This window comes from Eschscholzia californica, unplaced genomic scaffold, assembly GCF_041429995.1.
Source record: "Eschscholzia californica isolate CP2 unplaced genomic scaffold, dmEscCali1.0.p SCAF_2, whole genome shotgun sequence".
NCBI lineage: Eukaryota > Viridiplantae > Streptophyta > Magnoliopsida > Ranunculales > Papaveraceae > Eschscholzia > Eschscholzia californica.
This window is the reverse complement of record NW_028238309.1, coordinates 38,264,651-38,286,541: the sequence shown is the minus strand read 5'-3', so window position 1 is coordinate 38,286,541 and position 21,891 is coordinate 38,264,651. Positions and strand designations below refer to the sequence as shown.

At 36.5% G+C, this 21,891-nt stretch overlaps 1 protein-coding gene and 1 long non-coding RNA gene across 2 annotated transcripts; one reads left to right on the top strand and one right to left on the bottom strand.

The window, feature by feature from the left end:
* Positions 1–3,962: 3,962 nt before the first annotated feature.
* Positions 3,963–8,993, bottom strand: LOC147557732 (uncharacterized). Its single transcript, XM_086659337.1, has 8 exons — positions 8,615–8,993; positions 8,451–8,522; positions 8,254–8,313; positions 6,196–6,267; positions 6,042–6,110; positions 5,069–5,680; positions 4,893–4,964; positions 3,963–4,412 (listed from the first exon to the last, which is right to left on the bottom strand). Exons 1-8 carry the CDS (start codon positions 8,729–8,731, stop codon positions 4,176–4,178), a joined length of 1,311 nt encoding a protein of 436 aa, XP_086515463.1. The 5' UTR covers positions 8,732–8,993; the 3' UTR covers positions 3,963–4,175.
* Positions 8,994–15,282: 6,289 nt separating this feature from the next.
* LOC147557731 (uncharacterized) lies at positions 15,283–21,558 on the top strand. Its single transcript, XR_015235346.1, has 2 exons — positions 15,283–16,715; positions 20,519–21,558. It is a non-coding gene; the product is annotated as an uncharacterized LOC147557731 (long non-coding RNA).
* The last annotated feature ends 333 nt before the right edge of the window (positions 21,559–21,891 follow it).

Genomic DNA, 21,891 nt, shown 5'->3' with positions numbered 1-21,891 from the left:
CTCTAGAAACTCCGGCGAAGGGGTTTCCCTTCGCCGGAGTTTCTAGAGAGAGAGAGAGAGAGTGAAATTTTTTTTTTCTTCATGGTCGGCGACCTAATCGGAGAAGACAAAGAGGTGAGGTGGAGATAGATTGAGGTGAGGTGGAGTGTTTTTTTTATTTCCCCTCAAAATTTATTTCACCGGAAAATCTCTAAAATTCTACATATTCCCTTTAAAATTTCACACCTCAGAAACTATTTAGCTTTCCCCAAAGCGCTGGCCTTAAAATTTGAGACAACCAAATGGAGGGATCTAACACTAAATACCCCTTTATCTTTGGTTGTCAATACGTGGACAACTGTTTTTCTTATATGAACAACTATCTTATGTGGACAACCAAAATAGTTAATTTCTTTTATGTGGACACCAGTTTCTAAGGGGACAACTCTCTATTATTTTCACTCAAGTCCTCTTAGAATTAGATGTATTATTTTAACACCTCTCTCTTTTCTCCATAAATCCTAAGTAAGTTTGGTCTTCTTCTACTACTTCATCTTCATCAGCATCCCAAAATTCTAGAGAGAGAATTTTTTTGGAGAAGATTATGACATCAAACAAAGGGAAGGGAATTGTTAAAGGATATTCCTAACCAGAAAAATCAGATTGAAAAACCCTAAAACCTGTTAAACTTGTAAAACCTAGAAATCAAAGATTTCAAAATCCTATATTTTTTTTTACAAACAAGTAGAGTTGCTCCTTCCTCGTGGAAAATCGACAAAACACGAGAGATCTTAACTTCGGACTTTTTGTAAAAAAAAAAAAATCTGACTTGCCAATTTCGTAGATTTCCCATGAAAATTTGGCAAGACAGAAGGAAACTTGCCACGAAAATCTAGCATATTTTCGTGGATTTCCCACGAAATTCTGGGAATTTCTTCTTCACTTCGAATTTTTGCCTTAAAATCATTTTGTTTTCTTTCTAACTAGCCAAACGAAAATACAAAATAAAATTAAAAAAGTTAGAGTTTACCTCATCAATGTAGGGTTTGAATAAAACCCATCTAGGGTTTGATAAAAAACAAAGGGAAGTAGTAGAAACTATAGTTCACTAAAAATAAAGAGAAGTGGTAGAAACTATAGTTTACTAAAAAACAAAGGAAGTGGAGATTGATGAGTTTTATCTTCTTCATTCATCTAGGGTTTAATAAAAAACAAAAGAAAATGGTAGAAACTATAATTTACTTTTAGTAGCAATAAAAGAATAAGAAGAAGACTAAGAAGAAGGAAGAAGAAGAAGATGATGAAGAAGATGATGAAGAAGATGATGAAGAAGAAGACAACTTAGGTTTTCAATTTTGAACTATTATTTTGTTAATGGTCCACAAGTTAGTAACTGTTACTTTTAGTAACGGGCCCGAAAATAGTTGTCCATATAAAAAAAAAAAACAGTTGTCCATGTATTAGCCACCTTATCTTTTTCGTCTTGATCTGCATCACCATCTTCAACCGATTTTAAGTCATGACTACCACTTATTGAGGGTTTGTTTGATGATTCCGATGAATAGCTTTAGCAATGGAGTGGGTTTGAACATGTTGTTGGTTCTGGTGTTAGGGTTTGTTGTGTTGTAGTTAATCCGACTCTCATGGTGGATCTTAAATTTTGATTCCTGATTCTACCCAAAAGTTTGGAAGATCGGATTCTTCAATTCCATATCTTCTTCTACAATGATTCTATTCCATGAATTCGATTTAAAATCATTCTTATCAAGTAAGGGCTTCAAATGTATCTCATCTCCTTAATTCTCATCAAAGAACCCCCTAAAAAAATGTGAGAACCCTGTTTTCTGAACCAGTAACTAACTCTCTCTATCTTATCATGGAATCTAAGTATTCTATAATTGAATTCGATCAAGAAGAAATTTTGTAAGAGGAGAAGCTTTTCATGTAGACAAACTTCAAAAATGAAAAGATGCATCCCTTTCCTGACAATAAATCTTTAATCCTGATGAAGATTGAATAATCTGAACATAGTAGAGAATATGGTGCTTGCCTAATTTAGTGGTGGTCGTCGGTAGTCATATAGATGATGATCATGAAGAAGAAGAAGAAATACAGTTGAATATTTAATCCTAAATCATTCGATTTAGTTGCCTCAAACTAAATTTCTTGTCCCTAATTTGTTTGTCCATCTAAGAAATTTAGTTGTCCATATATTAGTCACCTTTGAGAAAGGACCTATTTTATGATCGTCAGTGTTTTGGGAAAATAAGCAAAGTTTCCGAGGAAATAAGTTGTGGGTGGAAACAAATTTTTTTGTTTCCTCCAAACATCACCCTTTCAATTTTTTTTTTCTTCTTCTCCTCTCACCTCAACTAGAACTCCGACGATCTCCACCGGATTCCGGCGACTTCCACCATTAATGTCGGCGATCACCATCAACAGAGTTCTTTCTTCTTTCTTATTTCTTATTTCTTCTCTCTCTTCTACATGAGGAAATAAGTTGTGGGTGGTATAGGAAAGCAATTTTTAACAAAGGCAGTGCATTAGATAGGGAGAGCATTTTTTTAGAATAGGGAGAGATAATAACTATTTTCTAAAGTATCTCAACTTTAAACTTTGGTCTCTCCCCTTAAACTAAGACAACACTCATCTCCATAGAGGGGTTTGTAATTCTTGTTATTGTTTGATTTGTCCATACAATTTTAGGATTTTAACACTGATTAAAGTAACTTTTGAAGATTTCGAGTATCAATATTGCATTGAAGAATACAAAGAAGGAAAGGTAGGAGTTCTTCCTCATAAAAGAAATTTCGCTTAGCATAAATAAAACTTCATGAATGAAAATAGTGAAAATTTTCATCCAGAACAACTGAAAATTTTAAAAAAATTCGTCTAGAGCGGATGAAAAAATAGAACAATTTCAGCTTGCTCGGCCGAAATATATTTTTTTTTCAGCGGGCCCGACCGAAATTTGTTGTCTTTTTCAACCAATCCGACCGAAATTTGTTGTCTTTTTCAGTCGACCCAACCGAAAATCCTTTACGAAACAAAAACGACCTTAAACCCTAAAACGTTTGTTCAACTATAGATGAAGAAAAGAAAATGATTCTTCTGTACCTGAGACATATTATCTTCGTTATATATGTCTTCTTTTAAGTCGATATCTTCGTTTAAGTCGATGTCCTCGTTTAAATCGATGGTTTCGCTTAAGTCGATTGACTTTTCTTTCTTGATGTAGGTTGCCTCCTTCATTAATGGTGGTTCCTCATCCATGAGATCTTGAGGCATCATTAAAAGCTTGAAATTAAGACTATAGTGATGGTAAACTTTGCAAGTTTTTTTAATAATAATAGTGATGTTGATTAGTGACGATATTAAGGTTGTTTATGTGAAAGAAACTTACAAGTGAACAGAATATTAGGTTTCTTATTATTTTTATCGAACTCCTTATATTTTAGCACTATTTATTAAATGATCCTTATAACGGTCTCCTTAAACTAATTTGGTAAAGGAAGAACAAGTACATAAATTGACCTTACTAATGCACTGCCTTTACTAAATATTACCCTTCTTATACCAAAGGCCAAAAGGACCTTGAATGATATTGATACATCATGAATATGCATCATGAATTAAAGATGTTTTTTTATAGGTTGCAGCTTTGTGGACTGAATGTATTTTGAGGACTCCAAAGTTAAAATTATTTGTCAAAAGAGAATGATGAAGCTTTGTAAAAAGAAAAAAAGATTGAGGATTTTGAAATGCATGACCCTTCAATGTTTCTGTTGTCCCACAATCTGGGAAACACCACTGCATCCTCTAGAATTTTCGCCCCAACAATGTCCTAAAACACATCACTTGGAAATATGCTACATCCGCACCAACATTTACAGAAATATAATCACTAGATATATAAATCAATCACAAATCAAATATTAAAGGTATCTAAAATCCACTAGTAAGCACTATTAGTTGCAAAATCCTTTAAGTCATGCTTTCCTTTATTTAACCATATAAAAAATTCGAAATATATTATTGGATAACAAAATATCAAATAATGGTATATTCCATAATCCAAATGTAGTTATAAACACTGTCTGTGCCTCTGTGGACATGGTTCGTGGAGTCTCTTAAGGGTTTTGTAGAAGAAGATTTACAGTCTTTACTCTTTAGACTGAGACAACCAATTAAGATCTCTAGCTTTCAGCTATGGGGAATACAGAACCAATCTTGTCATTCCCATGACGGTAACATTTGATGTTGACATAATAAGGACCAATCTGGACATGGTTGTCTTCTCCACCAGCAAAGAAACAAAGAGTATAGAGAGCAACTTCGAATTCAGGACTCACTCCGACTAGTGTGCTCGAAACAGATTTAAGTATACCATTCCATTCAAACTGTACTGTAAGCAATTGAGTTTCCGAGTCTGGCTGCAGGTTCGAGAGAAAATTATTTAAGAAAGATCACATGTTGTCAGATAAAAATTCTAAAGCCAATCCAACGAAATAATATTAGCATATACCACATTGGCTGGGCATTAAATAAGTTTTGGGTAATTTTTTCTTACAGGATGATTTTCAAATAGAGTTAAGCCCAAATGACTCTAGGATGGTATCAGAGCTATTGTTTCAGTGATGGGTATGGAAGGGGATTGCCGAGTGAATCCGACCCTCAACGCCAGGGCATTAGAATTTGTGCAGTAGATATAAGTCCTGAGAATCCTTTCCTCACAAAGCAGGTTTTCAAGGAGAGTTAGGCCCAATGGACTTTAACAAAGAAAACTACAAGTACCAGGTATGAGGTACAAAGAGAAGAGGTTTCTGTCACATATCTGAGCAAATGTCGATAACGGACTAGTAGTTTATTGTTGTTTTTAAAAAGTATGGGCATAAGCAAATGAAATCACTTACAGTTTCTCCACGTCGTCGAGGGAAAATATAACCTTGATAATCTACTCTTCCTTTTGCTTCTTCCAGGTAGAACTGCAAAAACTCATGATGGGTTAAAATTTCCGAAAACCGAAGAATTGATTTGTCTTATATCGAGGGAATATATCAAAAACAAGGAGGAGAACTGAGAGCGAAACCTGAAGCCAGTTATGGAAACCTGAGACTTGATCCTCCCCTCGAGTTTTGATTTCTCCAACAAAAACATGTTCAAAAGCAGATGAAGTACTAGATGAACCGCCTCGGCCATAAAGACCAAACCATAATTGAGTCAACATTTGCTTAAAATCTTCATAGTTCTGAGATACAATTCCTTTGGACGTCAGATACTTGTGAAGATATTTGATCGGTGCAGTTCTGCTAATCTCCTCTACAAAAGCAGCTTGCTCATGCTTCTCTTCTGTCGTGACTTCTTCTTTAGATCCTACAACCGGATTGTAGTTATCTAAAAGAGCACAAAAACGTCCATACGTTGGACGATTGGAGATATCTTCGCTAATCCATTGAAATAAGCTTCCTTGAGCCATATCTTCACGTTGGTAGACTTTCTTCCCTTCGCCACAGTCAATCTCATAGTCTTTTCCAGGTAACAAACGGTTCGAATCGAGCTCCCAAAGTTTATTACAAGCCTGTGAGATATCAAGAAGCTCCTCTTCTGTAGGTTCAATATTAGCACCATACCCAACATCATCATCAGAGTACTTCTGCTCACTTACTGGTCGTTTATATCCACTGAAATGGTCTTTTCGAATCTGCCAAATTGCGAGTGTTGATTAGTATCTAAAATACACAAATTAATGAATATAATTGATCCAAATATGTGAGAAGGTAGGGTTTGTTTTTTTATGTCAGATCTGAAGTCTGACTCGAACTCTCGAAGTTTGAGTTGATAGGAGTCATATTTCAATATGTTGTTTATTGTCTAGCTCCTGTTGTCTGAACTGAGCTGATTTTGGGTCTATATGAGTCAGATCTAGACAATGAGAAGAAAAAAAAAACACCATCGTAGTATATGTACTCCACACTTTCTCGATTTCAAGAAAAATATTACAGGATATCATGTTCTCTGACTCAAAAATCATGTAGTATACAAAAAGATGGCAAAAAGGGTACCTTTTGAAGCCTATCTTGAGATGTTCTACCAACAGTCTCCCAACCCTCACTGTTTCCCAGTTCCTCTTCCTATACAAATCCACAATAAAGAAAACTCTCAGCTTCTTATTACAGAGCAAGAAATAAGTATAAGTAATAAATAATCAAAATGAACCTTTCTGTTCGATTTGTTCTGGCTATAGTTGTGCCCAACACTTTCCTCTTCTTCATGCTTCCCATACCCAACCTGCAGTTAATCATTTGTTTGTAAAAACATTACTCAAAATTTTGAAATCGACTTCAGAACAGAGTGAAATATCTCATTCAACATTACTAGAATGTTGAACGTTAATTGGAAACAACGAACAAACATTATTAGTTATAGACTAGTAGACCACAGTATGGGTACCCATTTGGGGCACAGGAGTAAAATATGACTCTTTTGCATATAACATTAGAGTTTACAGATATTACTTGTATATCAAACCAGTGTCCTAATGGGACCAACAATTAGGCTTAACGAAGATTAGTTGCAGGCTTGCAGCATAAAGTATCACGGTCCAAAGTATCTCCATATATCTATATAAACAGCAATCATGGCACAAGATCATGACATGTTATTGGACAGACACGCAAGGTATTAAATTTCGGCCTTGTTTAAAAGAGACATATTTTGTGAAAATATTTCGACCATGGCTGCAGCAATTACAAATTTACGGGAACAGTTGAAAAAAGAAAATGATATATAGACTAATTCATACTTTCATAGTAAGGACAATAAACATAAGAAGAAGGTCGTCCTATATAGTAATAGTAATTATTAAAACAGCTTCCTCATAAAACAATCATACTCTGAATCATTTCTTGTAGGCCCGACATGTATAATGGACACAAAATGTTAGCTCAAATAGACTATGGTATTGAATTATATGTTTTTTGAGTTATACAAAACTAATGATATTGCTATTTTTTATTTGCAGTCTCGCAGCTGGTAAATGTGTATTAGGAGCTCTTCCTGTTGATAAATTCGCCAAAAGATTCTAAAGCATTAATGACAACAACAATCACTGCCAACGTCTTGACAATGGCCACAAGGGTAGTAACCAGACCCCTTTCGCAGCCATCGACCCCATTGAAAACCGTTCGCCTAAAGCAGCCCATATCCACGTGCTTAATCTTACACAAACCCCACCATACCTCGTGGGAATAGATATCTTATTCAAATCCAACCTTCGAACGAAATAATCTGCCCAGAACCAAGCCCCTCTCTCTACTCCCGCTATAGCTCCTGTATCACTATTCCCAATCGAGATTCTTCTCATACCTAGCAAAAATCTGCCTGAACCATGATTCCGTACTGCTTGGAACACGTGTCAAATGGTGATGAATTACATTAGACATGTCAAATGGGTGGTATTTTGAGCTGCTATGTCTACCACGATCAAAGAGCTAATTTTGGTTCCAACTGAAGTTGCTTTAATCTGGTGTTAGAATTTCATTACACTTGCATTTAGTTTTCCTGATCTTTTCATTTTAAACCAGCTTAAACCTTCACCTGCGTTTACTATAGAAAAAAATTGATCCAACGAACGATTTGTGATAGTGTGGAACTGAGACAGCTTAGTTAACGAAAGGCCTTCATATCCTATGGCTCGATTCTTGTAGAAAAGTGGTGGTCTCTGTTTTTCCCAATTTTACACCTCAATTAACCTAACAATCATACCGATCTTGAAATACTTGCAGCACACTTGGGCAGCTACTGATAACGTCATAATAAAGCAACTCCAAAACAAATAAAGGAAAATCTTCGAAGTCAATAAGCTAAACCACTTTATCATGGTTTATGGTTTAAATGGACTCCTACGTAATTATCAACTGTCTTATGCTGCTGATAAACCTCACCTAATTCAATCAAGGGTCTCTAGAAATGACTTAATCAATGCTGTATGGCGGATGGATCAGTATTAATATATGTTAATTGACGATCCAAGCCCCAACTACAATGGATCTTGTATCTGTTAAGATTGGACCTAAGTGCCAAATGCGAAACAATATTGGTAACTGCTGGGTCTTGGATCGTAAACAACTACAAAAGAAGTTCTTGTGTAGATCAAAGTGTTCTTAAAGAATCCACTAATTTTCACACCAGTGTTAGTCAATTTCATGTGAGCTAATTGTTCAAGTAGCAATCCCATCAATAACTTGAACATGATAAAAATAAAAATAAGAAAACCTTTTTGGTTGGGGCAGTCTGCCACTCCTCAGTGCGTCTTTCCTCTCTCTCATTCTCTTCCTACACAAGAATATACACATATATATGTTCAATTTCAACACAGCAAAATTAGGGTTTATTCAATTGTTCAAATTGAACTCACCAGAAAATAACCCACAAAATCAAAATTAAAGAAAAAAAGAAACAAGGGGAAGAACCTTTCTGTTTCTGTTCCAGTGTTGATCCGTCTTATTATCCTGCTGGTGGTCGTCCTGCTCCCCTGAAACTACCTGCAAATTTTATAACCTAATTAATCAATTGGGATCCAAGAAAACAGAGGAATGGGTGAATCAAATGAGATCCAAAAGTAGGAAATACTAACTTCCGCCCAGGTAGATCTGGATCTTTCGTCTCTAGACTGAGAATTTGACTCATCTTCCTCATTGTTGTTGTTGTGATCGAAAGCAACATTAATCAAACCTTTGATCAGACCTTCCATACTATTTCTCTCACTAGAACTCGGAGGTTTTTTCGTCTTCTTGTTGGAATTCCTGATTAAATGGATGACGGTGAGAAAGACGGAGAGAGACTATATGTGTGTGTTTGTGGTGGTTGAAAAGACAAGGCAGTGAACAGTTGAAGATGAAAGGAAGTTGAGAGAAATAAATAAATAAAATAATAATAGGGGTCATTGAGAGAGAGGTGGTGAGGGCGGAGGAGATATTAACATTTATTTTATTTTCTTTTGCCGACTAATTCACGAATCCCATGAAATCGTATCTTGACATGTACAAAAAGGGAAAATTTTAATGCACTCACCATTTTTTTTCGTAGTTGTGGGCATCCACAAAAGTCTCAAAGATAATGATTTTTGTCAACTAGAACTGATTTAGAGGTTTTATTTTAGGGTTATTTCCCTAGTGGCCCCAAACTTTGTGACCTGCTTCCCGCCTGGTCTCCTACTTTACAAGAAATACTCATATGGCCTCATTCTGTTATAACACCGTTACTCTCTCTCTTCCATTTCTTTTCTCTCTCCTCCAGCATGTTTTTTCTTTCTGCCACCTCGTTAAAACCATCCACATCATCGTCTTCACCGGCAGGGTCGCCGGCCGGCCAAATTTCCGGCCGGCGACCTTCAAACTTTTTTTTTTCTCTCTCTAAAAAAAAAATTAATTTTTTTTGTAAAAATTCTCTCACCTCTCTCTCTCTAAACTCCGGCGAAGGGAAACCTTCGCCGGAGTTGGGTCTGTTCATCACGAACAGACCAGATTAGGGTCTGTTCGTGATGAACAGAGGTCTGCTCATCACGAACAGACCTTTGTTCATCACAAACAGAAATTTGGCCGGCCTTAATCTAAATTTGTCAATGGATCTCCCAATATTCGACATCTGACCCGCATCCGTATTCGAATTTAAAAAAATATCAGAAATTTCGGATATTGAATACGGATTTGGATATTCCTTTTCGGATATCTGCTTACCGGATTAGGATATGGATATACTGATATTCGATCCGATAGATATTTGTATCCGTATCCGATAAGTAATATACAAAAATAATAAAAATTTAAATTTATTCATAATAATATATAAAATGTATTGTTGAGATTTATTATTTAGATCTAATGGTTAAAAATTTAAAGAAAAAATTTAAAATTTTGTTAAATTTTTGGATATCAGATATTATCTGATATCCGTTAATATCACCGGATTTGGATATTGATTTATAATATCCGCCGGATAATTATCAGATATCGGATAGCTTATCGGATTCAGATATGCCTACATCCGATCCGATAAGATACCGTTTACAGGCCTAGCTTAATCTTCATCTTTCTCCTTCGTGATGATTTTTTTACCTCTCTCTTCCTCTTTCTCTCTATCCTGCTCGAAAGTCTGAAACTTTCCTTGAGATCCCTTTCGTCTCAAACGAAGAGGGTTCTGGTGAGGGGAATGCTTTGCTTCACCATAACTCCGAGTGAGACATAGACAGTGAGTAAGAGATAATAAGATATAGAGAAAGAGGGAATTGCTTGAGAGAGAGAAAACGCGTAGTAGGTAGATCAGAGGAGAGAGAGAGAATAACAGGAGGAGATAACGAGCAGGAGATAGAGAATGATAGAAAATGTAACAGAGAAAGTGAAAGTGAAAGAGGAAATAGTTTGTGGTCGAAAATGGTGGTGGTAGTTAGAAATTGGAAGTTTTGGTAGTGGCGGAAATGTGAATAGGAAGATTATGGGGTAAAATACTATCACGTAAATGTTTGGTCGAAAAGATGAGTATGCCCCTAAGCCAACTTGGTTAAGTCTTTATTTCCGGGACACTACTTTTTGGATGCTCCAAAATTACGACCTTGACTTTACACAAAAGGGTGTCATAGATTAATCATCCCAACTAGCCCAAACTAAAAACGGATCGCGTAAATTGTCAAAAAAAAAATGGGAGTTAATAGGACGAGGTATAAGCTGAGAAAAATAAGTAAAAAGAATATCCACATAAGTCATGTTCAAAGTGGTCAAAAAGCTATATGTCGATGTACTAGTGTTTCTGCAAATTTTGCCGACTTTGGTGCATTGTAAGTAACATAAGTCATATATTGACACACACAAAAAGGAAAATGTTATATGCACTCACCATTTTTGTTATATACACTCACATCAAAGGTATTTCTCGTTCAAAGTCAAAGGAAATGCGAGTGCATACAACAAACAGTACAAAATCCAACTTGTGATTCTGACCCAGTTATATATTATAGAATTAACTTTTGCCTTGGTTTTGGGACATCCATAAAAGTTTCTGGAGAATAAAGACTTTTGACAATTAGAATTTTTTTTTTTAAGGGGGGGGGGGGGGGCGTTTGGACTCAAAGTCATTATATTTTAAATGTCATTGATACATCATTATTTCTATGAAATACATCATGAATTTAGATAAACACTTAAACGGCAATTAAGACATCTTGGGCCCTAAAGGTCATATAAAGATCCTTAAGGCCATCTTAGTGGGCCTGTAAGCCCATGGAATCCTACCTTTACTTTCTTTATTACCTAAATTACATGTAGGGACGGAACCAGGACCAGAAATCAAGGGGCCGATATTAAACTATATTTCTTAACATTCATGGAGTTATATGATAAAATTGATGATTTAAATTTTAAAGCACAATTTAGTTCACAACTTGCTAGTCCTAAAAAGTGAAATCGCTCTAATGAATCGAAACATAATCGAACAAGAATTGTTTTAGTCGGGTGTTGAACTAAAAACCTTATAAAAATTTAAAAAAATCTGAGCCTAAACGGACTTAAACTCGCGTCCTTCACACTCACAACTCTCATCCATACCATCTCACCCACGCCACATATCTGTGTCACTTTGACTTGCAAATTATGTATTTAACACACTGAGTGGGCACTCAACTATACTTAAATGGATTTGTAGCCATCCAAGGGGGACCATGGCCCCCTTGGCCTGATTGTAGATCCTTCCCTGATTACATGGGATAAATCTTGGTGATAAACTGCTTCAACCGAGACTCGGTCTCAAGACCTTATGGGCTTAAGAGGGAGTGGTAAATTAGAATTGACATAGAGAAAACTTAATTTCGAGTCAAAATATTGATTTTTTTTCTTTTTGCCCCCTTAATCTTCATTCCCCCCTCTTTCCAGCTGATTCCCTTTCTATCTTTCTCTTCTACTTGTTTTCTCCCCCCCGACCCTTCTCTATCTCTTTCTCAATTTCCCTCAATCTCTCTCATTGTCTCTACACACTCTCTCCTACTCGTTTTCTCTTTCTCCTGATCTTTCTCTCTCCTGCCATTAACTCCCCTCTATGTCTCACTATCTCTTGCTCAAAAGCTTGAAAGCCTCTCCGTGTTTCCCTTCATCTCAGACGAAGGGAGTTCCACGATAGAAACACTTTTCTTTGTCAAAACTGTGAGCGAGAAGAGGCAATGAGTAGAAGAGCAAGATAGAGAGGGATTGTAGGAGAACAAGCAAGAGATAGAGAGACAGAAAGAAAATCAGAGAAAAAGAAAGAAAGAAAGAGAAAGAGATAGAGAGAATGACATGAGAGGGGGAGAAAACGAGTAGCAGATAGAAGAAAAGAGAAAGATATAGAAAAAGGAGGTGGGTGGTGGTCGGAAGTTATGGTTGTGGAGAAGAGGTGAAGATGATGATTAGGGGGCAAAATGCTATCATGTAAATTTTTTCTTTAAGAAATAAATATGCCGCCAAGTCACTCTTGGTTTACTAAGTCTTTATTCCTTGCACACTTTTTTGGATGCCCCAAAGCTGCAACATTGACTTTACATACAAAGGTGTCACAAATTAATCACCCAAAATTATCCAAATTAAAAAAGTGTCTCGCAAATTATTGAGAAAATGGGAGCTAATAAGAGGTCTAAGATCAGAAAAATAAATAAAAAGCATATCCCAAAAGTTAAGTTCGAAGTGTTAAAAAAGTCATGCATCTATGTATATCACATAATATTATATGCATAGTGCCACCATTATAGATGTTGCATTGTCCGCAATCCAGCTATTTTCTAAATAGGTACACATTATTTACATTATTTACATTTTGTATGTCAAATATCCGTCGATTATGCGTAAAAGCGGTTGCACAGTACATAAATGACATTATGGCGAACAAAAGCACTGTTGTATACAATATCTTCAAAATGTATGATGATGTAGGAGAGTGGTTAGGTGGGATATCAACCAGATGATTACATTTTTCTGATTGGATAATGAACTCTCTCCTTTGTCTTTCTGGTTGAATTCAGTAGCAATGACCTGCAAAATAAAGAAAGATACTCTGACGATGAAATCGGTGGGGAACTTTTGCAGTTAAAGGAAATAATTCAAAGATTCTAATTGCACAAGATGACATTCAATTCCTTTTAGGGAAAACCTAGTGTTCTTATATAGGTTTGGATGATCGCGACAAAGCAAAGCTGAGATGATTGGTGATTAGACATCACTTCTGATGATAGCCATGTGGGTGTGACCATTTGGAAGATAACATCTGATTGAGTGTGTATCTTCTGAAATTGACGGATTCTTCTAACACATAATAGTGTTTGTATGAAAAGTGGATTTTTGACTCCGTTTGGCCTTCCACGTCATTATTGTTCTCTTTAGGCAGATTTGAGCTCAAGGGGACCGAACTCACTTAAGCCAATCTCCTTGCTTTGTGCCTTTAAATAAGGTAGGGCTCAAGTTGTGAAGCTGTCTCGGATCTACCTTCCCTCTTGCCTCGAGGCAGAAGAAGGCTTAAGGTGTCGAGCTGACTTCTTCAAACCTGTCTCCATTGTTCAGAGACCAAAACAAAGCTCCAGCTGAAGTTGGCCCGAAGCTACTTCACTCGCCTCTAGGCAACAAAGGGTTCAAGGTGCTTAGGGAACTCGTGCCGACCTCCTATGTCAGGGCTCAAGTGACAAAGTTTCGTTGGATCCACCTCTGTGATGGCTTCGACGAAGGTCTGACTATATGCATTCCTGGATGATCAAATGAGTCTTTGACTTGATCAATATTTGACTCAACATAAGTCCCCCCACTCCCTAACCTTTCTTCTTAGACTCTTAGTCGTCTTCCTGCTAAGGTTAGTAAGTATACTAATGCTGAATTAAATGAGCTAGTCATCTTGATAAGATGAAGCATACCTTAAAAAAGAGTTGGTTTGTTCAGCTTGCCCTATACTTCTTCAAATACTACGACCGAGCTTTGTGGTCGGGGTTAAAGTTCGTGCATGAGCTTATGATGCTTCTAGCCGGCATGCGCGCGTGCCTTGTTGTTTGCTCAGACCCATGTGTTCATCGATTGTAGGTTAGGCTCTGATTAACGATTCAACACTGAAACATCTTTTCATTGAATTAACGGGATCGTGTAGGCTTGTTATTCCTGTTGTCCGTATTCAATCACCACCAGATATGGCTATATAAAGGGGAAGTTACTCATTTCTAAGTTTCTTCTTCTCCAGCTCCTACTTCTTTTCAAATGTTCTCTCTCTAGAAACCCTTCATATTTTTATCCAAGATCTTTTTCTTCTTCGGTGTCTTCTAAGTGGAGTTTTAAGCTTTTATATGTGCGATTACTTCGACCGCTACATCAAGAGTATAGGTAGGAATCGGGTCGGACGAGCCACCCGCAGGCAGAAAAAGACTTGGGTCGGGCGGGTACGGGCAAGTTGGAATGATGATCATTGAGGCAGACGAATGGGCCGGGAGGGGAAAATGTTTCTCCTTGTCCACCAAAGCACGTCTGAACCCGTTTATTTTGACGGGCCAGCCGGGTAGCGAACAGGTTCGGCTCGGGCAACCGAGATAACAAAATTGTCCCTCCTTTGTTTCAGAAGCACACTGTTGACGAAAGCTATTGCCATGGAATCGTTGAAGGAAGCCGGCGAAGATAGTTGATGGGTCATGAAAATGTCCCATCTGAGTCGTTTAATTTAGCCGAGTTAGTTCGTTTCGAGTCTTTATTATAATAAAATGGTTGGTATTCTTGATTAGGTGTCTTTTGCAGAGTTAGGTGTGAAAAACGGTTAAAAATGAGGAAAAAGGATGGATGAAGGGTATTTTGGTCATTTTGAGCACAAGGGTATTCTGGAAAATTTGGACAAGGTCAGTGACGAGTGAAAAGTAGAGTCCGAGACGAGCTCGTAGGAGAAAACGGAAGTCAATTCGCAGTCCGGAAGAGTGAGATATGCATAGTCAAAGTTGGAGTCAAACAATGTAGACTGGTGGGACACTTTCGGGCACCATTCTGGCTGGTGGGATAATAGCAGGTGACGTGGCACGTCCTGAATGCACAAACCGGACAGCAGCATGTGGTCCCTCTTTTCACTTTTAAGCCCTCTGAAAATTACTTTTATACCCCTCCTTTTTGTCTCACTTTATGTTCAACCAATAGGAAATCATTTCTTGAGTAGAAAGCAACCCTAACTTCCTATTTTAACCCTCTTTCTCCCATTTTCTCCCAATTAACTCCTAAAACCCTAGCCATCAACCCATCTATAAATAAATCTCTACCTCTTTCATTTCTCTTTAGACTTAAAATCCCTCTCAAAAGGCTTCCTTCTCTAATTTCTAAGCCACTTCTCCTTCCCTCTTCTAACCCTAAATTCATTTCTTCTATTACTTTCTCTACCACCTTGATATCTTCTTTCTAATTTCTTTCTACTTCTAATCTCTACATCTAACCTTCCAATTTCTTCATCCAAACTTCTAATTTCCTCATAAATCTCTTCTTCTTCTATCTCTCTTCTAAATCTCTCTTCTTTCATCTTCTAAAAACTATTATTTGGAGTTTTGGGTAATATTCTTGGAACATTTGGAGCTAATATTGGACATCAACATGGAGGCACAAGGAGTTATGGATCTAAATCTCATTTGGTGATTTCTTTTCATTATCTTTTGTAATTCCATTTACTTTAGAATTTCAATGAATATTACTTTAGATTTCATGAGTAGCTAATCTCGTACCTAGGGTTGTAGAGGAAACCCATACTTGGGCTTATTTTGAAATATGTTATTGATTAATGAATCCTTGTATTGAGCCTCAATGCCTATTAATTGTCATTTGATATAGATTTTATGGTCTTTTCAATGTTCATGCTTCATAGTGAGATATTTCATGCTTTTGTTAAGTTATTAGATGAGGTATGCTTATTAGATGATGAATGATTGTTAAGGTATATAGGTTTTATATGATAATCAATTAAAAATACTTGATTTTGAAATGTGTTATTAAAGAATATCTTCCGAAATCTAAATAGTTTATTATGTTAGATTTTGAGTTATATATGAACAAAGGAATTTATTGATTGAATGCATGTTTTAGATAGTCCATTTATGTGGTGGAATCAAGAACCCTAGATTTCTTTCCAACCTTGACTTCACTCTTCTTTAGTCTTTTTATTGTTTTCTTTGTAAAATAGTTTTTTAAAAACAAATCAAAATTAATGAAAGGGGTTTTAATTTAAGATTTAGATAAAATTACTTGTCCCTTGGAACGATTTCCCGATTTACTAATTATACTATAACTTGACCCCTACACTTGGGGAATAGACCTATTTTAGGCCTATCAAGTTTTTGGCGCCGCTGTCGGGGATAAGTTTAATTTTATTTTCAATCTTGAATTGGTTTTTTTTTTATTTTTGTCTCTTTTGATTACTTTGACTTGCTTTTCTTTTCTTTGTGTAGATTCACAAAGGAGCTAAAGGGAAGGAGCATCAAGGAGAAGGATATCAAAGAAGACCTTTTTAGATTTTAGTACGTTATTTTTATTTTGGTGAGAGAGTGTTATAACTTTTTTTGTATTTCTTTATTTTTTTTTTTTGTATTAAGGACTTTATTGTTTTGACCCTAAATTGGAGGACATTTAATTTTGTAACCGAAACTAAGAAGCCTCGGGTTCGCACACTTGCGGGAAGAGTGGCCCGGGTCGTCTACAAAGGTCGTCGCCCGTCTTGAACGGGAGGTAACTTCTAGATCACCCACGAATCTCCTGTAAGTGGGTACTTGTGATGTTTTTGCTTGCCTAATTGATTGTAGAACTGTTAGTTTAATTATCATATTAGTAAGGGCATCAACCCATTACAAGATAGGAGTCGGATTTCATCACCGGTCTCTTGCCCATCTAGGTAACAACATTGCGCGATCCCAAGCGTCACTCAAAATTAAAAATCGATTTAGACATTGGCCAAGGGTAACGAGCTTATAGGACCTTCTTGACAAATCTCGAACTTGATTAGTATTTGGAGTTTTCCCAGGAAGAGGGAACGATCCAAGCGCACAATTCTTGATCGTTGTACTGTGACGGAGTAACTCCTTATAAGAATCATAGTTCAAGATTTGGAAAGAAATAGAAGCTATCTAGATCGATTTTTAGGTGAAAAAGACTACCCAGTCGTCTAGATTGTGTCTAGGTTGCTTGGTGAAGTCAGCTTGCTTGCTTCGTTGTTTTCCTTAGGATCTTCGTAGTTCCGTTACTCTTTTAAAACAAAAAAATCAAAAAAATGGATGGATTCTTCTATGAGGACGAATTGGAAGAGAGACGGAAGGAACAATCATTGTTAAAAACACAAGAGATACTTTTACGGAGCATGTCTAGACTTGAGGCGACTAACGCTACTCTAGATAATTTTGACCAGTCCTGTAATGATGGTCATAACGTCGATAACTATTGGAATCATCATCAACCTCAACAAGGTTGTGTCCCTCAGTTACAAAATACCAATAATTATCAACGTTTTAACTATCAAAATTATTTTGAAAATCCGAGGGATAATGTCTATGGTGATAATTATAGGGAGTATTGTCAACATCAAGAAGGTTATGAGTCACATTATGCACATGTCAATAGTTCATCCTACAGTCAATATAATGAAGAGTTTTATGATCCAAACATGTCCCAACCACCTCAATGGGATAACATTCAAACTAATGACTCTTCATCATCTTCATTAGACGAACTTTATAGTCTTCTTGTCAGGAGTAATATAGAGCTTGAGCAAAAAGGTCGGGAGCTACGAGCTGAAAGATTAGCTAAAAGTGAAAGAATTGATGAAAATCTAGAATTGTTCCTCAATAAAAAACCAAACATCATAGATGATGAGTCCTTTGATAATATGGAGTACAATACACAATATCATGAGTCTTATGATGATGAGGATGGTAGTATAAATGAGGAGAATACTTTGTTTGATCCTACTACATGTTTAGTTTCTGACCATAGTATTTTGCCAACCATAGAGTCGCCGCTATCATCATATGAGTCCATTGCTGAGGAAACTCTTGAAACAACTTCAGAGAAACCAAAAGCTGAGTCTGTTTTGTCTCCCGGGTCTAAACCTTTTACTCATCTTGTCCATGATAATCTTTTGGATCAATCTAGATTTCTTACTAAAGATGAAGATGAAGAACTATGGCTAGTTGGAATGTCTAAAGAGAGTGATGACTCATTTGACTTAGGTGAAACCTTAGAATTCTTTAAGGACACTAATGACATCATAATAAGAGAAATTTTAGAAAGTTTTTCAGAGTCTTTACCTAAGTCAGATTCAAATAAGCTAGAACCTAACTTGGAGGTGATTATACAACGAGCCAATGAGGCTATTTTAGAACCTCCGAGTTTGAGTGTTGATCTAGGTGAGTCAAACCTCTTAAATAGTCATGCACCATGTCCCTCGGAAGTCCAAGTAACCTCGTGTCAATCACTTGTGTATTCTTCCACAGTCTCTCAATCAATTTGTCATGTTTATGAGGATCCATTTTATCCAATGTCTTTCAACTTTAGCTTATCGCCAAACTTAATGATTGTTGCTTCATCTAAGTTTGGGGATAAATCATTCACATTGGAAGTCTCACTTAAACTGCCATATCATTCTATGGATGTGAGACTGAACCTTCCTGGATACTTCATTTTTTGGGTTGACCCTCAAATCTTCCGATTACAATTGTATGGGGAGTCATCAACCCTTAATCCAGTAGGTTTACAGTAATTTTTCTTTGTTTTTTCATCGTTTGGCTGAAGACGATAAATTTAGCGCTTCTTGGGAGGCAACCCATGCTTCTGATATTGGACAGTGGAGTATGGTAATATCTTCACTCTCATCTTTTTAATTTTGGCATAGTCTTCAGAACATTGAGGACAATGTTCGGTTTAAGTTTGGGGATAGGGAACAACTTTTGCTAAGTCCTTCATTTCGAAAATTCAAGAGGGTTCAAAATTTTTCAATCTTGGACCGAAAATGTGAGTCTAATAGTTGTTTTTGGCTTGTTAATAGTTATAGAGTCGAGTTGATCGTACTATCCGGTTGTTAAAAGTTTCTTCATGAATGTCGAGTCTTGAGGTCGTTTGTGTGCTAGACATGTGAGTATTACGAAAGTGAAGGGTAGACGGTTCTAAGATAACTAGATTAATCATTAGTGGAGACTTAACCCTTGTGAGATTTCTGAGCCTTTCTATTACCTTTGAGCGTACTCTTCTGCGCTGACTCTGAGTAGAGTGAAGAGCTACTCAACCTCGCAACTTTATAAAAAGAGCTCATTTGATCTCGTGTGCTCAACTTCCATAGCCACTAGGAGTGACATCAAGATAGCAAATAAACCTTACTCTTGTAGTCCATGAAACCCGATAATAGTGTCAACTTTAGGAAGACGGATACTCCACCATCCATTCATCATATGACTCCCGAGAATGAAGGCATGAAAAGTAAAGAAAGAAGAATGTGAAAGCAAAGTGCGAAAAATGGAAAAGTTGATTGTTGAGAATACTAGTGTTGGTATTGCATTGTTTGTAAAAAAAAAAAAAAAAAAAAAAAAAAAATTGTGAAAAATGAAAAAAAAAAAACAGAAAGATTGTGTAAAAAGTTCATGTGAACTTTAGTTTGTTATGTAAAATAAGTGTTCGAAGCAAAAAGCTAAGTATGGAAGTTGCTTGAAGTTCTCTAACATTGAAGGCGTCGACATTCTCGGGATCTCATCACCATCCATCTCATCACTTGTATCCGTTGACCTTTAGGAAGCATTATTAGAGGGTAGAGTGGGTGAGAAGGGTAAGTGAGCTTCCCCATTCCATTTAGTGGTTATGTTCCTTTTCGTAGATCATTCGTTCTAAAATGTTGTCCTCACCCTTTTTATGTGTTGAGTTCAAGTTTAGTGATCACACTCGCACATACGAGCGAACCTTTTCTGAGTGATTTCATCTTTTAGAGTGTATGTCTGTGAGGCCAAAGTCGAGGCAAAATGTATTAAGATAGGGATCAAGGCTCTGTTTGTTCGGAACTGAAGTGATTCTCATTGTGGCTAGTCACGTACACTTCGAGTCTAGATTACTAGTGAAGAGATTTTTAACGTCTGTATAGTGTTGTTAACTTTGACTGATTCCTATTAGCTTGCTAAACTTTTCTAGGAGATAAACATTTTTGGTCTGTCTTAGTTGACTTTGAGTGTTTTTGAACCCTATTGTATTTTTGAAATGTTTTTGAATTTTGTGGGTACATTCTCTGGAAACCCTCACGAGACAACACTCGTCCACTAGGGCAATCTAGGGGTTTAACGGCTTGTTGCATATGCTAAATGCAACCGGGATTCCTCCGAAAGTGAGTTAGGTTTTTCTTTTATTTTGTTTTGCTCGGGGACTAGCAAAATCTAAGTTTGGGGATGTTTGATGGGTCATGAAAATGTCTCATCTGAGTCGTTTAATTTAGCCGAGTTAGTTCGTTTCAAGTCTTTATTATAATAAAATGGTTGGTATTCTTGATTAGGTGTCTTTTGCAGAGTTAGGTGTGAAAAACGGTTAAAAATGAGAAAAAAGGATGGATGAAGGGTATTTTGGTCATTTTGAGCACAAGGGTATTCTGGAAAATTTGGACAAGGTCAGTGACGAGTGAAAAGTAGAGTTCGAGACGAGCTCGTAGGAGAAAACGGAAGTCAATTCGGAGTCCGGAAGAGTGAGATATGCATAGTCAAAGTTGGAGTCAAACAATGTAGACTGGTGGGACACTTTCGGGCACCATTCTGGCTGGTGGGATAATAGCAGGTGACGTGGCACGTCCTGAATGCACAAACCGGACAGCAGCATGTGGTCCCTCTTTTCACTTTTAAGCCCTCCGAAAATTACTTTTATACCCCTCCTTTTTGTCTCACTTTATGTTCAACCAATAGGAAATCATTTCTTGAGTAGAAAGCAACCCTAACTTCCTATTTTAACCCTCTTTCTCCCATTTTCTCCCAACTAACTCCTAAAACCCTAGCCATCAACCCATCTACAAATAAATCTCTACCTCTTTCATTTCTCTTTAGACTTAAAATCCCTCTCAAAAGGCTTCCTTCTCTAATTTCTAAGTCACTTCTCCTTCCCTCTTCTAACCCTAAATTCATTTCTTCTATTACTTTCTCTACCACCTTGATATCTTCTTTCTAATTTCTTTCTACTTCTAATCTCTACATCTAACCTTCCAATTTCTTCATCCAAACTTCTAATTTCCTCATAAATCTCTTCTTCTTCTATCTCTCTTCTAAATCTCTCTTCTTTCATCTTCTAAAAAGCTATTATTTGGAGTTTTGGGTAATATTCTTGGAACATTTGGAGCTAATATTGGACATCAACATGGAGGCACGAGGAGTTATGGATCTAAATCTCATTTGGTGATTTCTTTTCATTATCTTTTGTAATTCCATTTACTTTAGAATTTCAATGAATATTACTTTAGATTTCATGAGTAGCTAATCTCGTACCTAGGGTTGTAGAGGAAACCCATACTTGGGCTTATTTTGAAATATTTTATTGATTAATGAATCCTTGTATTGAGCCTCAATGCCTATTAATTGTCATTTGATATAGATTTTATGGTCTTTTCAATGTTCATGCTTCATAGTGAGATATTTCATGCTTTTGTTAAGTTATTAGATGAGGTATGCTTATTAGATGATGAATGATTGTTAAGGTATATAGGTTTTATATGATAATCAATTAAAAATACTTGATTTTGAAATGTGTTATTAAAGAATATCTTCCGAAATCTAAATAGTTTATTATGTTAGATTTTGAGTTATATATGAACAAAGGAATTTATTGATTGAATGCATGTTTTAGATAGTCCATTTATGTGGTAGAATCAAGAACCCTAGATTTCTTTCCAACGTTGATT